At 48.9% G+C, this 21063-nt stretch overlaps 1 protein-coding gene across 2 annotated transcripts in view; it reads right to left on the reverse strand.

Annotated features, from left to right (window-relative positions):
• LOC115189827 (serine/threonine-protein kinase TBK1) overlaps positions 1-21063 on the reverse strand; it is a 42031-nt gene that overhangs the window by 11700 nt on the left and 9268 nt on the right. For both annotated transcript variants that reach the window (XM_029748334.1, XM_029748333.1), the window contains exons 6-14: positions 19446-19606; positions 17386-17496; positions 16781-16960; positions 13034-13230; positions 10423-10481; positions 7041-7132; positions 5158-5259; positions 3366-3447; positions 1036-1154 (exon numbers count right to left, since the gene is read on the reverse strand). In XM_029748334.1, the coding sequence (XP_029604194.1) occupies positions 1036-1154; positions 3366-3447; positions 5158-5259; positions 7041-7132; positions 10423-10481; positions 13034-13230; positions 16781-16960; positions 17386-17496; positions 19446-19606 (1103 nt within the window). The remainder of the gene's footprint in view (positions 1-1035; positions 1155-3365; positions 3448-5157; positions 5260-7040; positions 7133-10422; positions 10482-13033; positions 13231-16780; positions 16961-17385; positions 17497-19445; positions 19607-21063) is intronic.

The raw sequence follows: 21063 nt of genomic DNA on the forward strand, positions 1-21063 counted from the left end.
CGCGATCCCAGAGACGTCCCAGAACAGCTAACTCGCTGCGATCCCAGAAACGTCCCAGAACAGCTAACTCGCCGCGATCACAGAGACGTCCCAGAACAGCTAACTCGCCGCGATCCCAGAGACGTCCCAGAACAGCTAACTCGCCGCGATCACAGTGACGTCGCAGAACAGCTAACTCGCCGCGATCCCAGAGACGTCCCAGAACAGCTAACCTGCCGCGATCACAGTGACGTCCCAGAACAGCTAACTCGCCGCGATCACAGAGACGTCCCAGAACAGCTAACTCGCCTCGATCCCAGAGACGTCCCAGAACAGCTAACTCGCCGCGATCACAGTGACGTCCCAGAACAGCTAACTCGCCGCGATCACAGTGACGTCCCAGAACAGCTAACTCGCCGCGATCACAGAGACGTCCCAGAACAGCTAACTCGCCGCGATCACAGAGACGTCCCAGAACAGCTAACTCGCCGCGATCACAGAGACGTCCCAGAACAGCTAACTCGCCGCGATCCCAGAGACGTCCCAGAACAGCTAACTCGCCGCGATCACAGAGACGTCCCAGAACAGCTAACTCGCCGCGATCACAGAGACGTCCCAGAACAGCTAACTCGCCGCGATCACAGAGACGTCCCAGAACAGCTAACTCGCCGCGATCACAGAGACGTCCCAGAACAGCTAACTCGCCGCGATCCCAGAGACGTCCCAGAACAGCTAACTCGCCGCGATCACAGAGACGTCCCAGAACAGCTAACTCGCCGCGATCCCAGAGACGTCCAAGAACAGCTAACTCGCCGCGATCACAGTGACGTCGCAGAACAGCTAACTCGCCGCGATCACAGAGACGTCCCAGAACAGCTAACTCGCCGCGATCACAGAGACGTCGCAGAACAAGGCGAATAACACACAAAATATTTTACACACGGAAGGTTTTTCAAAATGACCAAAAGAGTTCGGTCGGCTTTGCGTTTTCATTTTTTTGCATCGGAAATAAAAATATTGTAATCGTCACAGCCCTAAAACACACTCATTACTTACTTCCTGTCTTCGGGGTGAGTTCCAGCTTGAGTCCAGCTGTCCGTCAAAACGCCACCTGACAGGAACTTACTCTTGATGTCCTGAATCATCTGCTCCATGGGGACTAAAGAGTTGGAGATCTGCACAGAGAGACAACCAATCAATTAGCAGCTCTAGAGATCTGCACAGAGAGACAACCAATCAATTAGCAGCTCTAGAGATGGGAGGCTGAGAGACAACCAATCAATTAGCAGCTCTAGAGATCTGCACAGAGACAACCAATCAATTAGCATCTCTAGAGACAGGAGGCTGAGAGACAACCAATCAATTAGCAGCTCTAGAGATGGGAGGCTGAGAGACAACCAATCAAATAGCAGCTCTAGAGATCTGCACAGAGAGACAACCAATCAATTAGCAGCTCCAGAGATGGGAGGCTGAGAGACAACCAATCAATTAGCAGCTCTAGAGATGGGAGGCTGAGAGACAACCAATCAATTAGCAGCTCTAGATATGGGAGGCTGAGAGACAACCAATCAATAGCAGCCAGGGGCGGGGACAGAGGGAACAGAGGCTGAGTGATAGGTTAGTAGCCAGGGGCGGGGCCAGAGGCTGTGATAGGTTAGCAGCCAGGGGCGGGACCAGAGGGAACAGAGGCTGAGTGATAGGTTAGCAGCCAGGGGCGGGGCCAGAGGGAACAGAGACTGAGTGATAGGTTAGCAGCCAGGGGCGGGGCCAGAGGCTGTGATAGGTTAGCAGCCAGGGGCGGGGCCAGAGGGAACAGAGGCTGAGTGATAGGTTAGCAGCCAGGGGCGGGGCCAGAGGCTGTGATAGGTTAGCAGCCAGGGGCGGGGCCAGAGGCTGTGAAAGGTTAGCAGCCAGGGGCGGGGCCAGAGGCTGTGATAGGTTAGCAGCCAGGGGCGGGGCCAGAGGCTGTGATAGGTTAGCAGCCAGGGGCGGGGCCAGAGGCTGTGATAGGTTAGCAGCCAGGGGCGGGGCCAGAGGCTGTGATAGGTTAGCAGCCAGGGGGGGGACAGAGGGAACAGAGGCTGTGATAGGTTAGCAGCCAGGGGCGGGACCAGAGGCTGTGATAGGTTAGCAGCCAGGGGCGGGGCCAGAGGCTGTGATAGGTTAGCAGCCAGGGGCGGGGACAGAGGGAACAGAGGCTGTGATAGGTTAGCAGCCAGGGGCGGGGCCAGAGGCTGTGATAGGTTAGCAGCCAGGGGTGGGGCCAGAGGCTGTGATAGGTTAGCAGCCAGGGGCGGGGCCAGAGGCTGTGATAGGTAAGCAACCAGTGGCGGGACCAGAGGGAACAGAGGCTGTGATAGGTTAGCAGCCAGGGGTGGGGACAGAGGGAACAGAGGCTGTGATAGGTTAGCAGCCAGGGGCGGGGCCAGAGGCTGTGATAGGTTAGCAGCCAGGGGCGGGGCCAGAGGCTGTGATAGGTTAGCAGCCAGGGGCGGGGCCAGAGGCTGTGATAGGTTAGCAGCCAGGGGCGGGGACAGAGGGAACAGAGGCTGAGTGATAGGTTAGTAGCCAGGGGCGGGGCCAGAGGCTGTGATAGGTTAGCAGCCAGGGGCGGGACCAGAGGGAACAGAGGCTGAGTGATAGGTTAGCAGCCAGGGGCGGGGCCAGAGGGAACAGAGACTGAGTGATAGGTTAGCAGCCAGGGGCGGGGCCAGAGGCTGTGATAGGTTAGCAGCCAGGGGCGGGGCCAGAGGGAACAGAGGCTGAGTGATAGGTTAGCAGCCAGGGGCGGGGCCAGAGGCTGTGATAGGTTAGCAGCCAGGGGCGGGGCCAGAGGCTGTGAAAGGTTAGCAGCCAGGGGCGGGGCCAGAGGCTGTGATAGGTTAGCAGCCAGGGGCGGGGCCAGAGGCTGTGATAGGTTAGCAGCCAGGGGCGGGGCCAGAGGCTGTGATAGGTTAGCAGCCAGGGGCGGGGCCAGAGGCTGTGATAGGTTAGCAGCCAGGGGCGGGGCCAGAGGCTGTGATAGGTTAGCAGCCAGGGGCGGGGCCAGAGGGAACAGAGGCTGAGTGATAGGTTAGCAGCCAGGGGCGGGGCCAGAGGCTGTGATAGGTTAGCAGCCAGGGGCGGGGCCAGAGGCTGTGATAGGTTAGCAGCCAGGGGCGGGGCCAGAGGCTGTGATTGGTTAGCAGCCAGGGGCGGGGCCAGAGGCTGTGATAGGTTAGCAGCCAGGGGCGGGGCCAGAGGGAACAGAGGCTGTGATAGGTTAGCAGCCAGGGGTGGGGCCAGAGGGAACAGAGGCTGTGATAGGTTAGCAGCCAGGGGCGGGACCAGAGGGAACAGAGGCTGTGATAGGTTAGCAGCCAGGGGCGGGACCAGAGGAAACTTACCAGGACTATTTTCTTCCTCATGTCTGAGATCTCATCGTATTCTGACGATGACAACATATTGGCCCGCATTAGCACCTCGTACCTGGGAGAGGGAACGATAACACCGCATTAGCACCTCGTACCTGGGAGAGGAAACGACAACATATTGGCCCGCATTAGCACCTCGTACCTGGGAGAGGAAACAACATATTGGCCCGCATTAACACCTCGTACCTGGGAGAGGAAACGACAACACCGCATTAACACCTCGTACCTGGGAGAGGCGACAAAACCGCATTAACACCTCGTACCTGGGAGAGGAGACAACACCGCATTAACACCTCGTACCTGGGAGAGGCAACGACAACATATTGGCCCGCATTAGCACCTCGTACCTGGGAGAGGAGACAACACCGCATTAACACCTCGAACCTGGGAGAGGCAACGACAACATATTGGCCCGCATTAACACCTCGTACCTGGGAGAGGAGACAACATATTGGCCCGCATTAGCACCTCGTACCTGGGAGAGGAAACGACAACACCGCATTAACACCTCGTACCTGGGAGAGGAGACAACAACGCATTAACACCTCGTACCTGGGAGAGGAAACAACATATTGGCCCGCATTAACACCTCGTACCTGGGAGAGGAAACGACAACACCGCATTAACACCTCGTACCTGGGAGAGGCGACAAAACCGCATTAACACCTCGTACCTGGGAGAGGAGACAACACCGCATTAACACCTCGTACCTGGGAGAGGAGACAACATATTGGCCCGCATTAACACCTCGTACCTGGGAGAGGCGACAACACCGCATTAACACCTCGTACCTGGGAGAGGAAACGACAACACCGCATTAACACCTCGTACTTGGGAGAGGGAACGACAACATATTGGCCCGCATTAACACCTCGTACCTGGGAGAGGGAACGACAACATATTGGCCCGCATTAACACCTCGTACCTGGGAGAGGAGACAACATATTGGCCCGCATTAACACCTCGTACCTGGGAGAGGAGACAACACCGCATTAACACCTCGTACCTGGGAGAGGAGACAACATATCGGCCCGCATTAACACCTCGTACCTGGGAGAGGAAACGACAACACCGCATTAACACCTCGTACCTGGGAGAGGAAACGACAACACCGCATTAACACCTCGTACCTGGGAGAGGAGACCACATATTGGCCCGCATTAGCACCTCGTACCTGGGAGAGGAGACAACATATTGGCACGCATTAACACCTTGTACCTGGGAGAGAAAACGACAACACCGCATTAACACCTCGTACCTGGGAGAGGAAACCACAACATATTGGCCCGCATTAACACCTCGTACCTGGGAGAGGAAACGACAACATATTGGCCTGCATTAACACCTCGTACCTGGGAGAGGAAACAACAACATATTGGTCCGCATTAACACCTCGTACCTGGGAGAGAAGACGACAACATATTGGCCCGTATTAACACCTCGTACCTGGGAGAGGGAACGACAACATATTGGCCCGCATTAACACCTCGTACCTGGGAGAGGGAACGACAACATATTGGCCCGCATTAACACCTCGTACCTGGGAGAGGAAACAACAACATATTAGTCCGCATTAACACCTCGTACCTGGGAGAGGAAACGACAACATATTGGCCCGCATTAACACCTCGTACCTGGGAGAGGAGACAACATATTAGTCCGTATTAACACCTCGTACCTGGGAGAGGAGACGACAACAACAACAACAACAAACCTCTGAGGAGCTGGAGGGGAAAAGCGTCAAAACAAATCAGTGTTTACTCACAGCTGCTCTGTCTTCTCCAGGATCTGAGTGCAGTAGTGGCAGATGTGGATGACCTCTGATTTCTTATGTACCATCTCGCTGTAGTCCTCCTTCATTAACTCACTGAGACAGAGAGACACATTGACCTTATGTACCATCTCGCTGTAGTCCTCCTTCATTAACTCACTGAGACAGAGAGACACATTGACCTTATGTACCATCTCGCTGTAGTCTTCCTTCATTAACTCACTCATTAACCAGTTGACAGAGGGGTACCAGGTGAACCAGTTGACAGAGGGGTACCAGGTGAACCAGTTGACAGAGGGGTACCAGGTGAACAGTGTACCAGTTGACAGAGGGGTACCAGGTGAACAGTGTACCAGTTGACAGAGGGGTACCAGGTGAACAAAGTACCAGTTGACAGAGGGGTATACCAGGTGTACCAGTTGACAGAGGGGTACCAGGTGAACAGTGTACCAGTTGACAGAGGGGTACCAGGTGAACAGTGTACCAGTTGACAGAGTAGGTACCAGGTGAACAGTCACCAGTTGACAGAGGGGTACCAGGTGAACCAGTTGACAGAGGGGTACCAGGTGAACCAGTTGACAGAGGGGTACCAGGTGAACAGTGTACCAGTTGACAGAGGGGTACCAGGTGAACAGTGTACCAGTTGACAGAGGGGTACCAGGTGAACAAAGTACCAGTTGACAGAGGGGTACCAGGTGAACCAGTTGACAGAGGGGTACCAGGTGAACAGTGTACCAGTTGACAGAGGGGTATACCAGGTGTAGCAGTTGACAGAGGGGTACCAGGTGAACAGTGTACCAGTTGACAGAGGGGTACCAGGTGAACAGTGTACCAGTTGACAGAGTAGGTACCAGGTGAACAGTCACCAGTTGACAGAGGGGTACCAGGTGAACCAGTTGACAGAGGGGTACCAGGTGAACAGTGTACCAGTTGACAGAGGGGTACCAGGTGAACAGTGTACCAGTTGACAGAGGGGTACCAGGTGAACAGTGAACCAGTTGACAGAGGGGTACCAGGTGAACAGTGTACCAGTTGACAGAGGGGTACCAGGTGAACAGTGTACCAGTTGACAGAGGGGTATCAGGTGAACAGTGAACCAGTTGACAGAGGGGTACCGGAGTGAACAGTGAACCAGTTGACAGAGAGGTACAAGGTGAACAGTGTACCAGTTGACAGAGGGGTACCAGGTGAACAGTGTACCAGTCGAGAGAGGGGTACCAGGTGAACAGTGTACCAGTTGACAGAGGGGTATCAGGTGAACACTGTACCAGTTTACAGAGGGTTGCCATGGGGAACAGTGTACCAGCTGACAGATGGGTACCAGGTGAACCAGTTGACAGAGGGGTACCAGGTGAACCAGTTGACAGAGGGGTATCAGGTGAACCAGTTGACAGAGGGGTACCAGGTCAACAGTGTACCAGAGGGGTATACCAGGTGAACAGTGTACCAGTTGACAGAGGGGTATACCAGGTGAATGTGCTGGTTGTGTGGTGCATTGTAAGGGGGTTTGAGTTGTACCAGTGTACCAGAGGGGTACCAGGTGAATGTGCTGGTTGTGTGGTGCATTGTAAGGGGTTTTGAGTTGTACCAGTGTACCAGAGGGGTACCAGGTGAATGTGCTGGTTGTGTGGTGCATTGTAAGGGGGTTTGAGTTGTACCAGTGTACCAGAGGGGTACCAGGTGAATGTGCTGGTTGTGTGGTGCATTGTAAAGGGGTTTGAGTTGTACCAGTGTACCAGAGGGGTACCAGGTGAATGTGCTGGTTGTGTGGTGCATTGTAAAGGGGTTTGAGTTGTACCAGTGTACCAGAGGGGTACCAGGTGAATGTGCTGGTTGTGTGGTGCATTGTAAGGAGGTTTTGAGTTATCAGGACTTACATTAGTCCCCTGACTCCCTTCCTGACCAACTCCTGACAAACCAACAGCGAGTCTGAGGTCTTCCACAGGTGGCCCACGTCTCCTGCAAACGTCTGGAGGAAGAGATATTAGGATATTAGTTAGGGGCACCACACACACACCATCCTCCTCCTATGGGCACATAGCTTCTATTTGGGAGGGGGGGGGTCATAGGTTAGCAGTGTGGTTAAGGTTAGGATTAAAATCAGATCGTGTGGCTGTGCCAGCGAGCGGACCACGCTGCAGAGCTGCCTCCAGAACACGAGTCATCTCAATAAATGCCAACCCTGCCCATGTTGAGCTACATGTTGTTTTGTGGCTTTACTCAGGGTGTGAGAGTCTGACAGACATCTAAACAGATCTCGGTTACCTTGGCATAGCTGGCATAACATATAGTTACCTTGGCATAGCTGGCATAACATATAGCATAATATATAGTTACCTTGGCATAGCTGGCATAATATATAGCATAATATATAGTTACCTTGGCATAGCTGGCATAACATATAGCATAATATATGGCATAGCTGGCATTGGCATAGCTGGCATAATATACAGTTACCTTGGCATAGCTGGCATAATATACAGTTACCTTGGCATAGCTGGCATAATATATAGCATAATATACAGTTACCTTGGCATAGCTGGCATAATATATAGTTACCTTGGCATAGCTGGCATTATATACAGTTACCTTGGCATAGCTGGCATAATATACAGTTACCTTGGCATAGCTGGCATAATATACAGTTACCTTGGCATAGCTGGCATAATATATAGTTACCTTGGCATAGCTGGCATAACATATAGTTAGTTACCTTGGCATAGCTGGCATTATATATAGCATAATATATAGTTACCTTGGCATAGCTGGCATAATATATATTTAGTTACCTTGGCATAGCTGGCATAATATATAGTTAGTTACCTTGGCATAGCTGGCATAATATATAGTTAGTTACCTTGGCATAGCTGGCATTACATATAGCATAATATATAGTTACCTTGGCATAGCTGGCATAATATATAGTTACCTTGACATAGCTGGCATAACATATAGCATAATATACAGTTACCTTGGCATAGCTGGCATAACATTTAGTTACCTTGGCATAGCTGGCATAATATATAGTTAGTTACCTTGGCATAGCTGGCATAATATATAGTTACCTTGGCATAGCTGGCATAATATATAGTTACCTTGGCATAGCTGGCATAACATATAGCATAATATACAGTTACCTTGGCATAGCTGGCATAACATTTAGTTACCTTGGAATAGCTGGCATAATATATAGTTAGTTACCTTGGCATAGCTGGCATAATATATAGTTACCTTGGCATAGCTGGCATAACATATAGCATAATATATAGTTACCTTGGCATAGCTGACATAATATATAGTTACCTTGGCATAGCTGGCATAATATACAGTTACCTTGGCATAGCTGGCATTATATTTAGTTACCTTGGCATAGCTAGCATAATATATAGTTACCTTGGCATAGCTGGCATAACATATAGCATAATATACAGTTACCTTGGCATAGCTGGCATTATATATAGTTACCTTGGCATAGCTGGCATAACATTTAGTTACCTTGGCATAGCTGGCATAATATATAGTTAGTTACCTTGGCATAGCTGGCATAATATATAGTTACCTTGGCATAGCTGGCATAACATATAGCATAATATACAGTTACCTTGGCATAGCTGGCATAATATATAGTTAGTTACCTTGGCATAGCTGGCATAACATATAGCATAATATATAGTTACCTTGGCATAGCTGGCATAATATATAGCATAATATACAGTTACCTTGGCATAGCTGGCATAATATACAGTTACCTTGGCATAGCTGGCATAATATACAGTTACCTTGGCATAGCTGGCATAATATATAGTTAGTTACCTTGGCATAGCTGGCATAATATATAGTTACCTTGGCATAGCTGGCATAATATACAGTTAGTTACCTTGGCATAGCTGGCATTATATATAGTTACCTTGGCATAGCTGGCATAATATACAGTTAGTTACCTTGGCATAGCTGGCATAACATATAGCATAATATACAGTTACCTTGGCATAGCTGGCATAATATATAGTTAGTTACCTTGGCATAGCTGGCATAACATATAGCATAATATACAGTTACCTTGGCATAGCTGGCATAATATATATTTAGTTACCTTGGCATAGCTGGCATAATATTTAGTTAGTTACCTTGGCATAGCTGGCATAACATATAGCATAATATACAGTTACCTTGGCATAGCTGGCATAACATTTAGTTACCTTGGCATAGCTGGCATAATATATAGTTAGTTACCTTGGCATAGCTGGCATAATATATAGTTACCTTGGCATAGCTGGCATAACATATAGCATAATATATAGTTACCTTGGCATAGCTGACATAATATATAGTTACCTTGGCATAGCTGGCATAATATACAGTTACCTTGGCATAGCTGGCATTATATTTAGTTACCTTGGCATAGCTAGCATAATATATAGTTACCTTGGCATAGCTGGCATAACATATAGCATAATATACAGTTACCTTGGCATAGCTGGCATTATATATAGTTACCTTGGCATAGCTGGCATAATATATAGTTAGTTAGCTGGCATAATATATAGTTAGTTACCTTGGCATAGCTGGCATAATATATAGTTACCTTGGCATAGCTGGCATAACATATAGCATAATATACAGTTACCTTGGCATAGCTGGCATAATATATAGTTAGTTACCTTGGCATAGCTGGCATAACATATAGCATAATATATAGTTACCTTGGCATAGCTGGCATAATATATAGCATAATATACAGTTACCTTGGCATAGCTGGCATAATATACAGTTACCTTGGCATAGCTGGCATAATATACAGTTACCTTGGCATAGCTGGCATAATATATAGTTAGTTACCTTGGCATAGCTGGCATAATATATAGTTACCTTGGCATAGCTGGCATAATATACAGTTAGTTACCTTGGCATAGCTGGCATTATATATAGTTACCTTGGCATAGCTGGCATAATATACAGTTAGTTACCTTGGCATAGCTGGCATAACATATAGCATAATATACAGTTACCTTGGCATAGCTGGCATAATATATAGTTAGTTACCTTGGCATAGCTGGCATAACATATAGCATAATATACAGTTACCTTGGCATAGCTGGCATAATATATATTTAGTTACCTTGGCATAGCTGGCATAATATTTAGTTAGTTACCTTGGCATAGCTGGCATAACATATAGCATAATATACAGTTACCTTGGCATAGCTGGCATAACATATAGTTAGTTACCTTGGCATAGCTGGCATAATATTTAGTTACCTTGGCATAGCTGGCATCCAGGTCCAGATCGTAGCGAGGCTGGACTTTAGGAGGACTCGCTGTGGAGATCGATAGAGAGACTGAGATTAACAACAGAGACAGATTGCCTGTCTGTCAACCTCGGTGTCTGTCTGTCTGTCTGTCAAGTCCTGTTTCCCCCTAAAGGGAATATCTGTCTGTCTGTTAACCTCAGTCTATGTCTGTCTGTCTGTCTGTCTGTCTGTCTGTCTGTCTGTCTGTCTGTCTGTTTCCCCCTAAAGGGAATATCTGTCTGTGTCCCGCAGCACAAATACAGGAAACATTGAAGGTCTGAACACAATATAAAAACACACCATGCAACAAATTCAAAGATTTTTTTTTAAGAAGGAAATCAGTCAAAGTAAATAAATTCATTAGGTCCTAATCTATGGATTTCACATGACTGGAAATACAGATGAGCATCTGTTGATCACAGATACTTTACAATAAAACGTAGAGGAGTGGGTCAGAAAAACCAGTTTCTGTGAATGTGACCATCTGTCTCATGCATCTCCTTCGCATCGAGTTGATCAGGCTGTTGATTGGTGGCCCTGTTTGGATGTTGTCCCCACCTCCTCTTCGACGGCTGTGTGAAGTTGCTGGATATTGGGCGGGAACTGGAACACGCTGTAGTACACGGTCGATCCAGAGCATCCCAAACATGCTCAACGGGGTGTGACATGTCTGGTGAGTACGCAGGCCGTGGAAGAACTGGGACATTTTCAGTTTCCAGGAATTGGGTACAGATCCTTGCGGCATGGAGGAGGCCGTGTATTATCACGCTGAAACATGGAGGTGATGGTGGCAGATGTCGTCCCGGTATCTTCTGTGCGTTCAACTTGCCATCAATAAAATGTAATTGTGTTGGTTGTTCGTAGCTTTATGCCCGGCCAAACCCCCATCATGGGGCACTCTGTTCACAACGCCGTCCACCCGGGGACGGTCGTAGCTTTATGCCCGGCCAAACCCCCATCATGGGGCACTCTGTTCACAACGCCGTCCACCCGGGGACGGTCGTAGCTTTATGCCCGGCCAAACCCCCATCATGGGGCACTCTGTTCACAACGCCGTCCACCCGGGGACGGTCGTAGCTTTATGCCCGGCCAAACCCCCATCATGGGGCACTCTGTTCACAACGCCGTCCACCCGGGGACGGTCGTAGCTTTATGCCCGGCCAAACCCCCATCATGGGGCACTCTGTTCACAACGCCGTCCACCCGGGGACGGTCGTAGCTTTATGCCCGGCCAAACCCCCATCATGGGGACTCTGTTCACAACGCCGTCCACCCGGGGACGGTCGTAGCTTTATGCCCGGCCAAACCCCCATCATGGGGCACTCTGTTCACAACGCCGTCCACCCGGGGACGGTCGTAGCTTTATGCCCGGCCAAACCCCCATCATGGGGCACTCTGTTCACAACGCCGTCCACCCGGGGACGGTCGTAGCTTTATGCCCGGCCAAACCCCCATCATGGGGCACTCTGTTCACAACGCCGTCCACCCGGGGACGGTCGTAGCTTTATGCCCGGCCAAACCCCCATCATGGGGCACTCTGTTCACAACGCCGTCCACCCGGGGACGGTCGTAGCTTTATGCCCGGCCAAACCCCCATCATGGGGCACTCTGTTCACAACGCCGTCCACCCGGGGACGGTCGTAGCTTTATGCCCGGCCAAACCCCCATCATGGGGCACTCTGTTCACAACGCCGTCCACCCGGGGACGGTCGTAGCTTTATGCCCGGCCAAACCCCCATCATGGGGCACTCTGTTCACAACGCCGTCCACCCGGGGACGGTCGAAAACCGGGATTCATCCGTGAAGAACACACTTCTCCAGCGTACCAGAGGGCATCGAAAGGTGAAACATTTTGGCCAACGAAGTCGATTACGAACCCGGAACTGCAGTCAGGTCAATTATACTGTCAAAGGAGAAATGCTAAGAAACAGGATGAAAACAGGATGGAAACAGGAGGGAAACGGGGTAGAAACAGGATGTAAATAGGAAGGAAAAGGGGATAGAAACAGGATAGAAACGGATGGAAACAGGGATAGAACAGGGATGAAAACAGGATAGAAACAGGGTTGTAAACAGGGATAGAAACAGGATAGAAACGGATGGAATCCGGATAGAAACAGGGATAGAAACAGGGATGAAAACAGGATAGAAACAGGGATAGAAACAGGATGTAAACAGGATAGAAACAGGGATAGAAACAGGATAGAAACAGGGTTGTAAACAGGGATAGAAACAGGATAGAAACGGATGGAATCCGGATAGAAACAGGGATAGAAACAGGGATGAAAACTGGATAGAAACAGGGATAGAAACAGGGATGAAAACAGGATAGAAACAGGATGTAAACAGGATAGAAACAGGGATAGAAACAGCGATGTAAACAGGGATGTAAACAGGATAGAAACAGGACGGGAAAAAAATTGTGCCCAAAATGTGAGAGAAATAATATTTTTGTGCGTACAGAACATTTCCGGGATCTTTTATTTCAGCGGATGAACCACGGGACCAACACTTCACATGTTGTCTGTGTTCAGTGTAAATCCCATTTCCGGACCGACGCTAATAATAAAGACTCTTACGGTCTTCGAAGATGAGCCCCACTGTCGCCACGGACTCTCTGCTCAGCAGCATGATGGGATTGTCTCTGGAGGTCCTCGGGAAGGTCTGGGCTTGGCGGTTGGGCTCGAGCTGCAGGCGACGCCCCTCGTACAGGAGCTCCTGGTTGTGGACCGGGATACTGCACCGCCGAGACAACAGCTCCTGGAAGAGAGTCGCCCTAGGGGGGGGAGAGAGGTCAGAGGTTAAGGGTCAGCTGATATATCTCTCGGAGGAGAGACGGTCCTGTGGACAGAGGAGGATCTGCAGTTTACAGAGAAAAGTAATTACTCGGTGTGTATGGTCAGTGGTTATATTTGTCCTATTTTTAAACACATGAATAGTCTGCCAACCAGAGTCTGCCATTATCAACGGTGACCCTACAAGGTTGGCACACCTGTATTTGAGGAGTTTCTCCCATTCTTCTCTGCAGATCCTCTCAAGCTCTGTCAGGTTGGATTGGGGAGCGTCGCTGCACAGCTATTTTCAAGTCTCTCCAGAGATGTTCGATTGGGTTCAAGTCTGGGCTCTGGCTGGGCCACTCAAGGACATTGAGACTTCTCCCGAAGCCACTCCTGCGTTGTCTTGGCTGTGTCCATAGGGTCGTTGTCCTGTTGGAAGGTGAACCTTCGCCCCCAGTCTGAGGTCCTGAGTGCTCTGTAGCAGTTTTTCAGAGAGTTTTTCTCTCTGTACTTTGCTACGCCAGTCCCTGGCGCTGAAAAACATCCCACAGCATGATGCTGCCGCCACCACCATGCTTCACCGAAGGGATGGTGCCAGGTTTCCTCCAGACGTGACGCTTGGCATTCAGGCCAAAGAGTTCAATCTTGGTTTCATCAGAACAGAAAATCTTGTCTCTCATGGTCTGAGAATCCTTTAGGTACCTTTTTGGCAAACTCCAAGCGGGCTGTCATGTGCGTTTTACTGAGGAGTGGCTTCCGTCTGGCCGCTCTACCACAAAGGCCTGATTGGTGGAGTGCTGCAGAGATGGTTGTCCTTCTGGAAGGTTCTCCCATCTCCACAGAGGACTGGAGCTCTGTCAGACTAAAGGCCTGATTGGTGGAGTGCTGCAGAGATGGTTGTCTTTCTGGAATGTGCAAAAATGTCTAAAAACACATTGTTGCTTTGTCATTATGGGGTACTGTGTAGATTGATGAGGGGAAAAAATAATTGTATACATTTTAGAATAAGGCTGTAACGTATTGTACTGGTGGATGTAGTGGAGACTCACGTATTGTACTGGTGGATGTAGTGGAGACTCACGTATTGTACTGGTGGATGTAGATGTAGTGGAGACTCATGTATTGTACTGGTGGATGTAGATGTAGTGGAGATTCACGTATTGTACTGGCGGATGTAGATATAGTGGAGACTCACGTATTGTACTGGTGGATGTAGATGTAGTGGAGATTCACGTATTGTACTGGCGGATGTAGTGGAGACTCACCTATTGTACTGGTGGATGTAGTGGAGACTCACGTATTGTACTGGTAGATGTAGTGGAGACTCACGTATTGTACTGGTGGATGTAGATGTAGTGGAGACTCATGTATTGTACTGGTGGATGTAGTGGAGACTCACGTATTGTACTGGTAGCTGTAGTGGAGACTCACCTATTGTACTGGTGGATGTAGTGGAGACTCACGTATTGTACTGGTAGATATAGTGGAGACTCACGTATTGTACTGGTAGATATAGTGGAGACTCACGTATTGTACTGGTAGATGTAGTGGAGACTCACGTATTGTACTGGTGGATGTAGATGTAGTGGAGACTCATGTATTGTACTGGTGGATGTAGTGGAGACTCACGTATTGTACTGGTAGATATAGTGGAGACTCACGTATTGTACTGGTAGATATAGTGGAGACTCACGTATTGTACTGGTAGATGTAGTGGAGACTCACGTATTGTACTGGTGGATGTAGATGTAGTGGAGACTCATGTATTGTACTGGTGGATGTAGTGGAGACTCACGTATTGTACTGGTAGATGTAGTGGAGACTCACCTATTGTACTGGTAGATATAGTGGAGACTCACGTATTGTACTGGTAGATATAGTGGAGACTCACGTATTGTACTGGTAGATATAGTGGAGACTCACGTATTGTACTGGTGGATGTAGTGGGGACTCACGTATTGTACTGGTGGATGTAGTGGGGACTCACGTATTGTACTGGTGGATGTAGTGGAGACTCACGTATTGTACTGGTGGATGTAGTGGAGACTCAGGTATTGTACTGGTGGATGTAGTGGAGACTCAGGTATTGTACTGGTGGATGTAGTGGAGACTCACGTATTGTACTGGTGGATGTAGTGGAGACTCACGTATTGTACTGGTGGATGTAGTGGAGACGCACGTATTGTACTGGTGGATGTAGTGGAGACGCACGTATTGTACTGGTGGATGTAGATATAGTGGAGACTCACGTATTGTACTGGCGGATGTAGTGGAGACTCACGTATTGTACTGGTGGATGTAGTGGAGATTCACGTATTGTACTGGTGGATGTAGATATAGTGGAGACTCACGTATTGTACTGGCGGATGTAGTGGAGACTCACGTATTGTACTGGTGGATGTAGTGGAGACTCACGTATTGTACTGGTGGATGTAGATGTAGTGGAGACTCACGTATTGTACTGGCGGATGTAGTGGAGACTCACGTATTGTACTGGCGGATGTAGTGGAGACTCACATATTGTACTGGTGGATGTAGATGTAGTGGAGACTCACGTATTGTACTGGTGGATGTAGATGTACTGGAGACTCACGTATTGTACTAGTGGATGTAGATGTAGTGGAGACTCACGTATTATACTGGTGGATGTAGTGGACACTCACGTATTGTACTGGTGGATGTAGATGTACTGGAGACTCACGTATTGTACTGGTGGATGTAGATGTAGTGGAGACTCACATATTATACTGGTGGATGTAGTGGAGACTCACGTATTGTACTGGTGGATGTAGTGGAGACTCACGTATTGTACTGGTGGATGTAGATATAGTGGAGACTCACGTATTGTACTGGTGGATGTAGATGTAGTGGAGACTCACGTATTGTACTGGTGGATGTAGTGGAGACTCATGTATTGTACTGGTGGATGTAGTGGAGACTCACGTATTGTACTGGTGGATGTAGATATAGTGGAGACTCACGTATTGTACTGGTGGATGTAGTGGAGACTCACCTATTGTACTGGTGGATGTAGTGGAGACTCACGTATTGTACTGGTAGATGTAGTGGAGACTCACGTATTGTACTGGTGGATGTAGTGGGGACTCACGTATTGTACTGGTGGATGTAGATGTAGTGGAGACTCACATATTGTACTGGTGGATGTAGTGGAGACTCACGTATTGTACTGGTGGATGTAGTGGAGACTCACGTATTGTACTGGTGGATGTAGTGGAGACTCACGTATTGTACTGGTGGATGTAGTGGAGACTCACGTATTGTACTGGTGGATGTAGATATATTGGAGACTCACGTATTGTACTGGCGGATGTAGTGGAGACTCACGTATTGTACTGGTGGATGTAGTGGAGACTCACATATTGTACTGGTGGATGTAGATATAGTGGAGACTCACGTATTGTACTGGCGGATGTAGTGGAGACTCACGTATTGCACTGGTGGATGTAGTGGAGACTCACGTATTGTACTGGTGGATGTAGATGTAGTGGAGACTCACGTATTGTACTGGTGGATGTAGTGGAGACTCACGTATTGTACTGGTGGATGTAGATGTAGTGGAGAGTAGCCTGCTGTAGACTGAAGACCAACACCACGGTACGATGCAGGATATCACTGGTCTCAGCGAAGAACTGGTCAAAGCCCCAACACTTCTCCTGGTCAGCCTCCAAGATGTTGGCTAGGACTGGGGTCAGCAAGCTCTGGAGGCCCCTGGAGGAGAGGGAGATCAGAGGTTAGAGGTTAGACTGGGGTCAGCAAGCTCTGGAGGCCCCTGGAGGAGAGAGAGAGAGAGGTCAGAGGTTAGCCTCCAAGATGTTGGCTAGGACTGGGGTCAGCAGGCTCTGGAGGCCCATGGAGGAGAGAGAGAGAGAGAGGTCAGAGGTTAGCCTCCAAGATGTTGGCTAGAACTGGGGTCAGCAAGCTCTGGAGGCCCCTGGAGAAGAGAGGTCAGGGGTTAGAGGTTAGGGGTTAGAGGTCAGGGGTTAGAGGTTAGGGGTTAGAGGCTAGAGGTTAGAGGCTAGAGGTTAGAGGTCAGGGGTTAGAGGTTAAAGGTCAGGGGTTAGAGGTTAGGGGTTAGAGGTTAGGGGTTAGAGGTTAGAGGTCAGGGGTTAGAGGTTAGGGGTTAGAGGTCGTACTTGGACAGGTTGCAGGAGACGGGCATCTCCGTGTTCCACTCAATCTTCCCGTTCTCAAACTTCTGCTGCCCTGAGACGGTTCCTGAGGGCTTCTCTGTGATGATTTTATACCTGATGGGGAGAGACAGGACAACGACGTCACTCTACACAACCATCCATCACCTAGACAAACATCTCATCTCACTTTCCAGATGCTGTCACACCTGTTCTACTTGTCCACCTGTCACACCTGGTACACCTGTCACACCTGTCATACCTGTCCCACCTGTCGACCTGTCCCACCCGGGTACACCTGTCCCACCTGTCGACCTGTCCCACCTGTCACACCTGTCATATCTGTCCCACCTGTCCACCTGTTACACCTGTCCACCTGTACACCTGTCATACCTGTTACACCTGTCCCACCTGTCGACCTGTCCCACCTGGTACACGTGTCCCACCTGTCGACCTGTCCCACCTGTTACACCTGTCACACCTGTCATACCTGTCCCACCTGTTCACCTGTCCACCTGTCACACATGTCCCACCTGGACTTCCAAGGAGCCACTCCTCTCCTATTTTGTGCGTTATTGGACAGGAAATGGGTCCAGAGGAAAGAGGTCCTGAAACAGCACTGGGCTGGTCTAAACCACTGCAGCAGCAGTAGCTATATACAGTACATTCAGAAAATATCCAGACCTCTTGACTTCTTCCACATTTTGTTATGTTACAGCCTTATTCTAAAATGGATTCAATTGTTTTTATCCCCCTCTTCAATCTCCACACAACACCCCATAATGACATCACAATACCCCATAATGACATCACAATACCCCATAATGACATCACAATACCCCATAATGACATCACAATAATGACATCACAATACCCCATAATGACATCACAATACCCCATAATGACATCACAATACCCCATAATGACAAAGCAAACACAGGTTTTTTTAATTGTAAGTATTCAGAACCTTTACTCAGTACTTTGTTGAAGCAATATTGGCAACGATTACAGCCTCGAGTCTTCTTGGGTATGACGCTACAAGTTTGGAACACCTGTATTTAGGGAGTTTCTCCCATTCTTCTCTGCAGATCCTCTGTCAGGTTGGATGGGGAGCGTCGCTGCACAGCTATTTTTAGGTCTCTCCAGAGATGTTCGATCGGGTTCAAGTCCGGGCTCTGTCTGGGCCACTCAAGGACATTCTGAGACTTGTTTCGAAGCAACTCCTGCTTTGTCTTGGCTGTGTGCTTAGGGTCGTTGTCCTGTTGGAAGGTGAACCTTCACCCCAGTCTGAGGTCCTCAGGGCTCTGGAGCAGTTTTTCATCAAGGATCTCTCTGTACCTTGCTCCAATCATCTTTCCCTCGATCCGCTGAAAAACATTCCCACAGCATGATGCTGCCACCACCATGCTTCACCGAAGGGATGCTGCCAGGTTTCTTCCTAGGTCACCAGGATGTAGTTCTTAGACCAATAGACCACCCTAGGTCACCAGGATGTAGTTCTTAGACCACTAGACCACCCTAGGTCACCAGGATGTAGTTCTTAGACCACCCTAGGTCAACAGGATGTAGTTCTTAGACCACTAGACCACCAGGATGTAGTTCTTAAACCACCCTAGGTCACCAGGATGTAGTTCCTAGACCACTAGACCACCAGGATGTAGTTCTTAGACCACCCTAGGTCACCAGGATGTAGTTCCTAGACCACCCTAGGTCACCAGGATGTTGTTCTTAGACCACTAGACCACCCTAGGTCACCAGGATGTAGTTCTTAGACCACCCTAGGTCACCAGGATGTAGTTCTTAGACCACTAGACCACCCTAGGTCACCAGGATGTAGTTCTTAAACCACCCTAGGTCACCAGGATGTAGTTCTTAAACCACCCTAGATCACCAGGATGTAGTTCTTAGACCACCCTAGGTCACCAGGATGTAGTTCTTAGACCACCCTAGGTCACCAGGATGTAGTTCTTAGACCACCCTAGGTCACCAGGATGTAGTTCTTAGACCACCCTAGGTCACCAGGATGTTGTTCTTAGACCACTAGACCACCAGGATGTAGTTCTTACATGACTTCCTTGTTCCTGCGCGGTCCTTCGAAGGGTCTGAAGGGCAGTGACCCGGTGGCAGCGTGGAAGAAGGTCACGCCGATGCTCCACAGGTCAACCGTCGCTCCGTACTTCTTCTGGTGCTCCTTCCTCAGTACTGCTCGCTCATACATGTCAGGATGCTGTTAGATACACACAGAGAAACACACAGAGAAACACACAGAGAAACACACAGAGAAACACACAGAGAAACACACAGAGAAACACACAGAGAAACACACAGAGAAACACACAGAGATACACACAGAGATACACACAGAGAAACACACAGAGATACACACAGAGATACACACAGAGAAACACACAGAGAAACACACAGAGATACACACAGAGAAACACACAGAGATACACACAGAGATACACACAGAGAAACACACAGAGAAACACAGAGATACACACAGAGATACACACAGAGAAACACACAGAGATACACACAGAGATACACACAGAGAAACACACAGAGAAACACACAGAGAAACACACAGAGAAACACACAGAGAAACACACAGAGATACACACAGAGATACACACAGAGATACACACAGAGAAACACACAGAGATACACACAGAGATACACACAGAGATACACACAGAGAAACACACAGAGATACACACAGAGATACACACAGAGAAACACACAGAGAAACACACAGAGAAACACACAGAGAAACACACAGAGATACACACAGAGAAACACACAGAGAGAAACAGACAGAGAGAGAAACACACAGAGAGAGAAACACACAGAGAAACACACAGAGAAACACACAGAGATACACACAGAGAAACACACAGAGATACACACAGAGATACACACAGAGATACACACAGAGAAACACACAGAGATACACACAGAGAAACACACAGAGAAACACACAGAGAAACACACAGAGAAACACACAGAGATACACACAGAGAGAAACACAGAGATACACACAGAGATACACACAGAGATACACACAGAGAGAAACACAGAGATACACACAGAGATACACACAGAGATACACACAGAGAGAAACACAGAGATACACACAGAGATACACACAGAGAAACACACAGAGATACACACAGAGAAACACACAGAGAAACACACAGAGAAACACACAGAGATACACACAGAGAAACACACAGAGAGAAACAGACAGAGAGAGAAACACACATAGAGAGAAACACACAGAGAGAGAAACACACAGAGAGAGAAACACACAGAGAGAGAAACACAGAGAGAGAGAGAGACACAGAGAGAAACACAGAGAGAGAAACACACAGAGAGAGGAACACACAGAGAGAGAAACACAGAGATACACACAGAGAGACACACACAGAGAGAGAGAGACACAGAGAGAAACACACAGAGAGAGAAACACACAGAGAGAGAGAGACACTCGTCATGTTGAGCTGGAGTCCATAGCAGATAATTCCTTTAGATGAGTAAAGTGTCCTATCGTAGGTGAGAGGTGAAAACGGCAAGTCAGGAGGTCAGGAAGTCAGGAGGTCAGGAAGTCAGGAGGTCAGGAAGTCAGGAGGTCAGGAAGTCAGGAAGTCAGGTGGTCAGGAGGTCAGGAGGTCAGGAAGTCAG

This window comes from Salmo trutta, unplaced genomic scaffold (genome assembly GCF_901001165.1).
Source record: "Salmo trutta unplaced genomic scaffold, fSalTru1.1, whole genome shotgun sequence".
In the NCBI taxonomy this organism is placed as follows: domain Eukaryota; kingdom Metazoa; phylum Chordata; class Actinopteri; order Salmoniformes; family Salmonidae; genus Salmo; species Salmo trutta.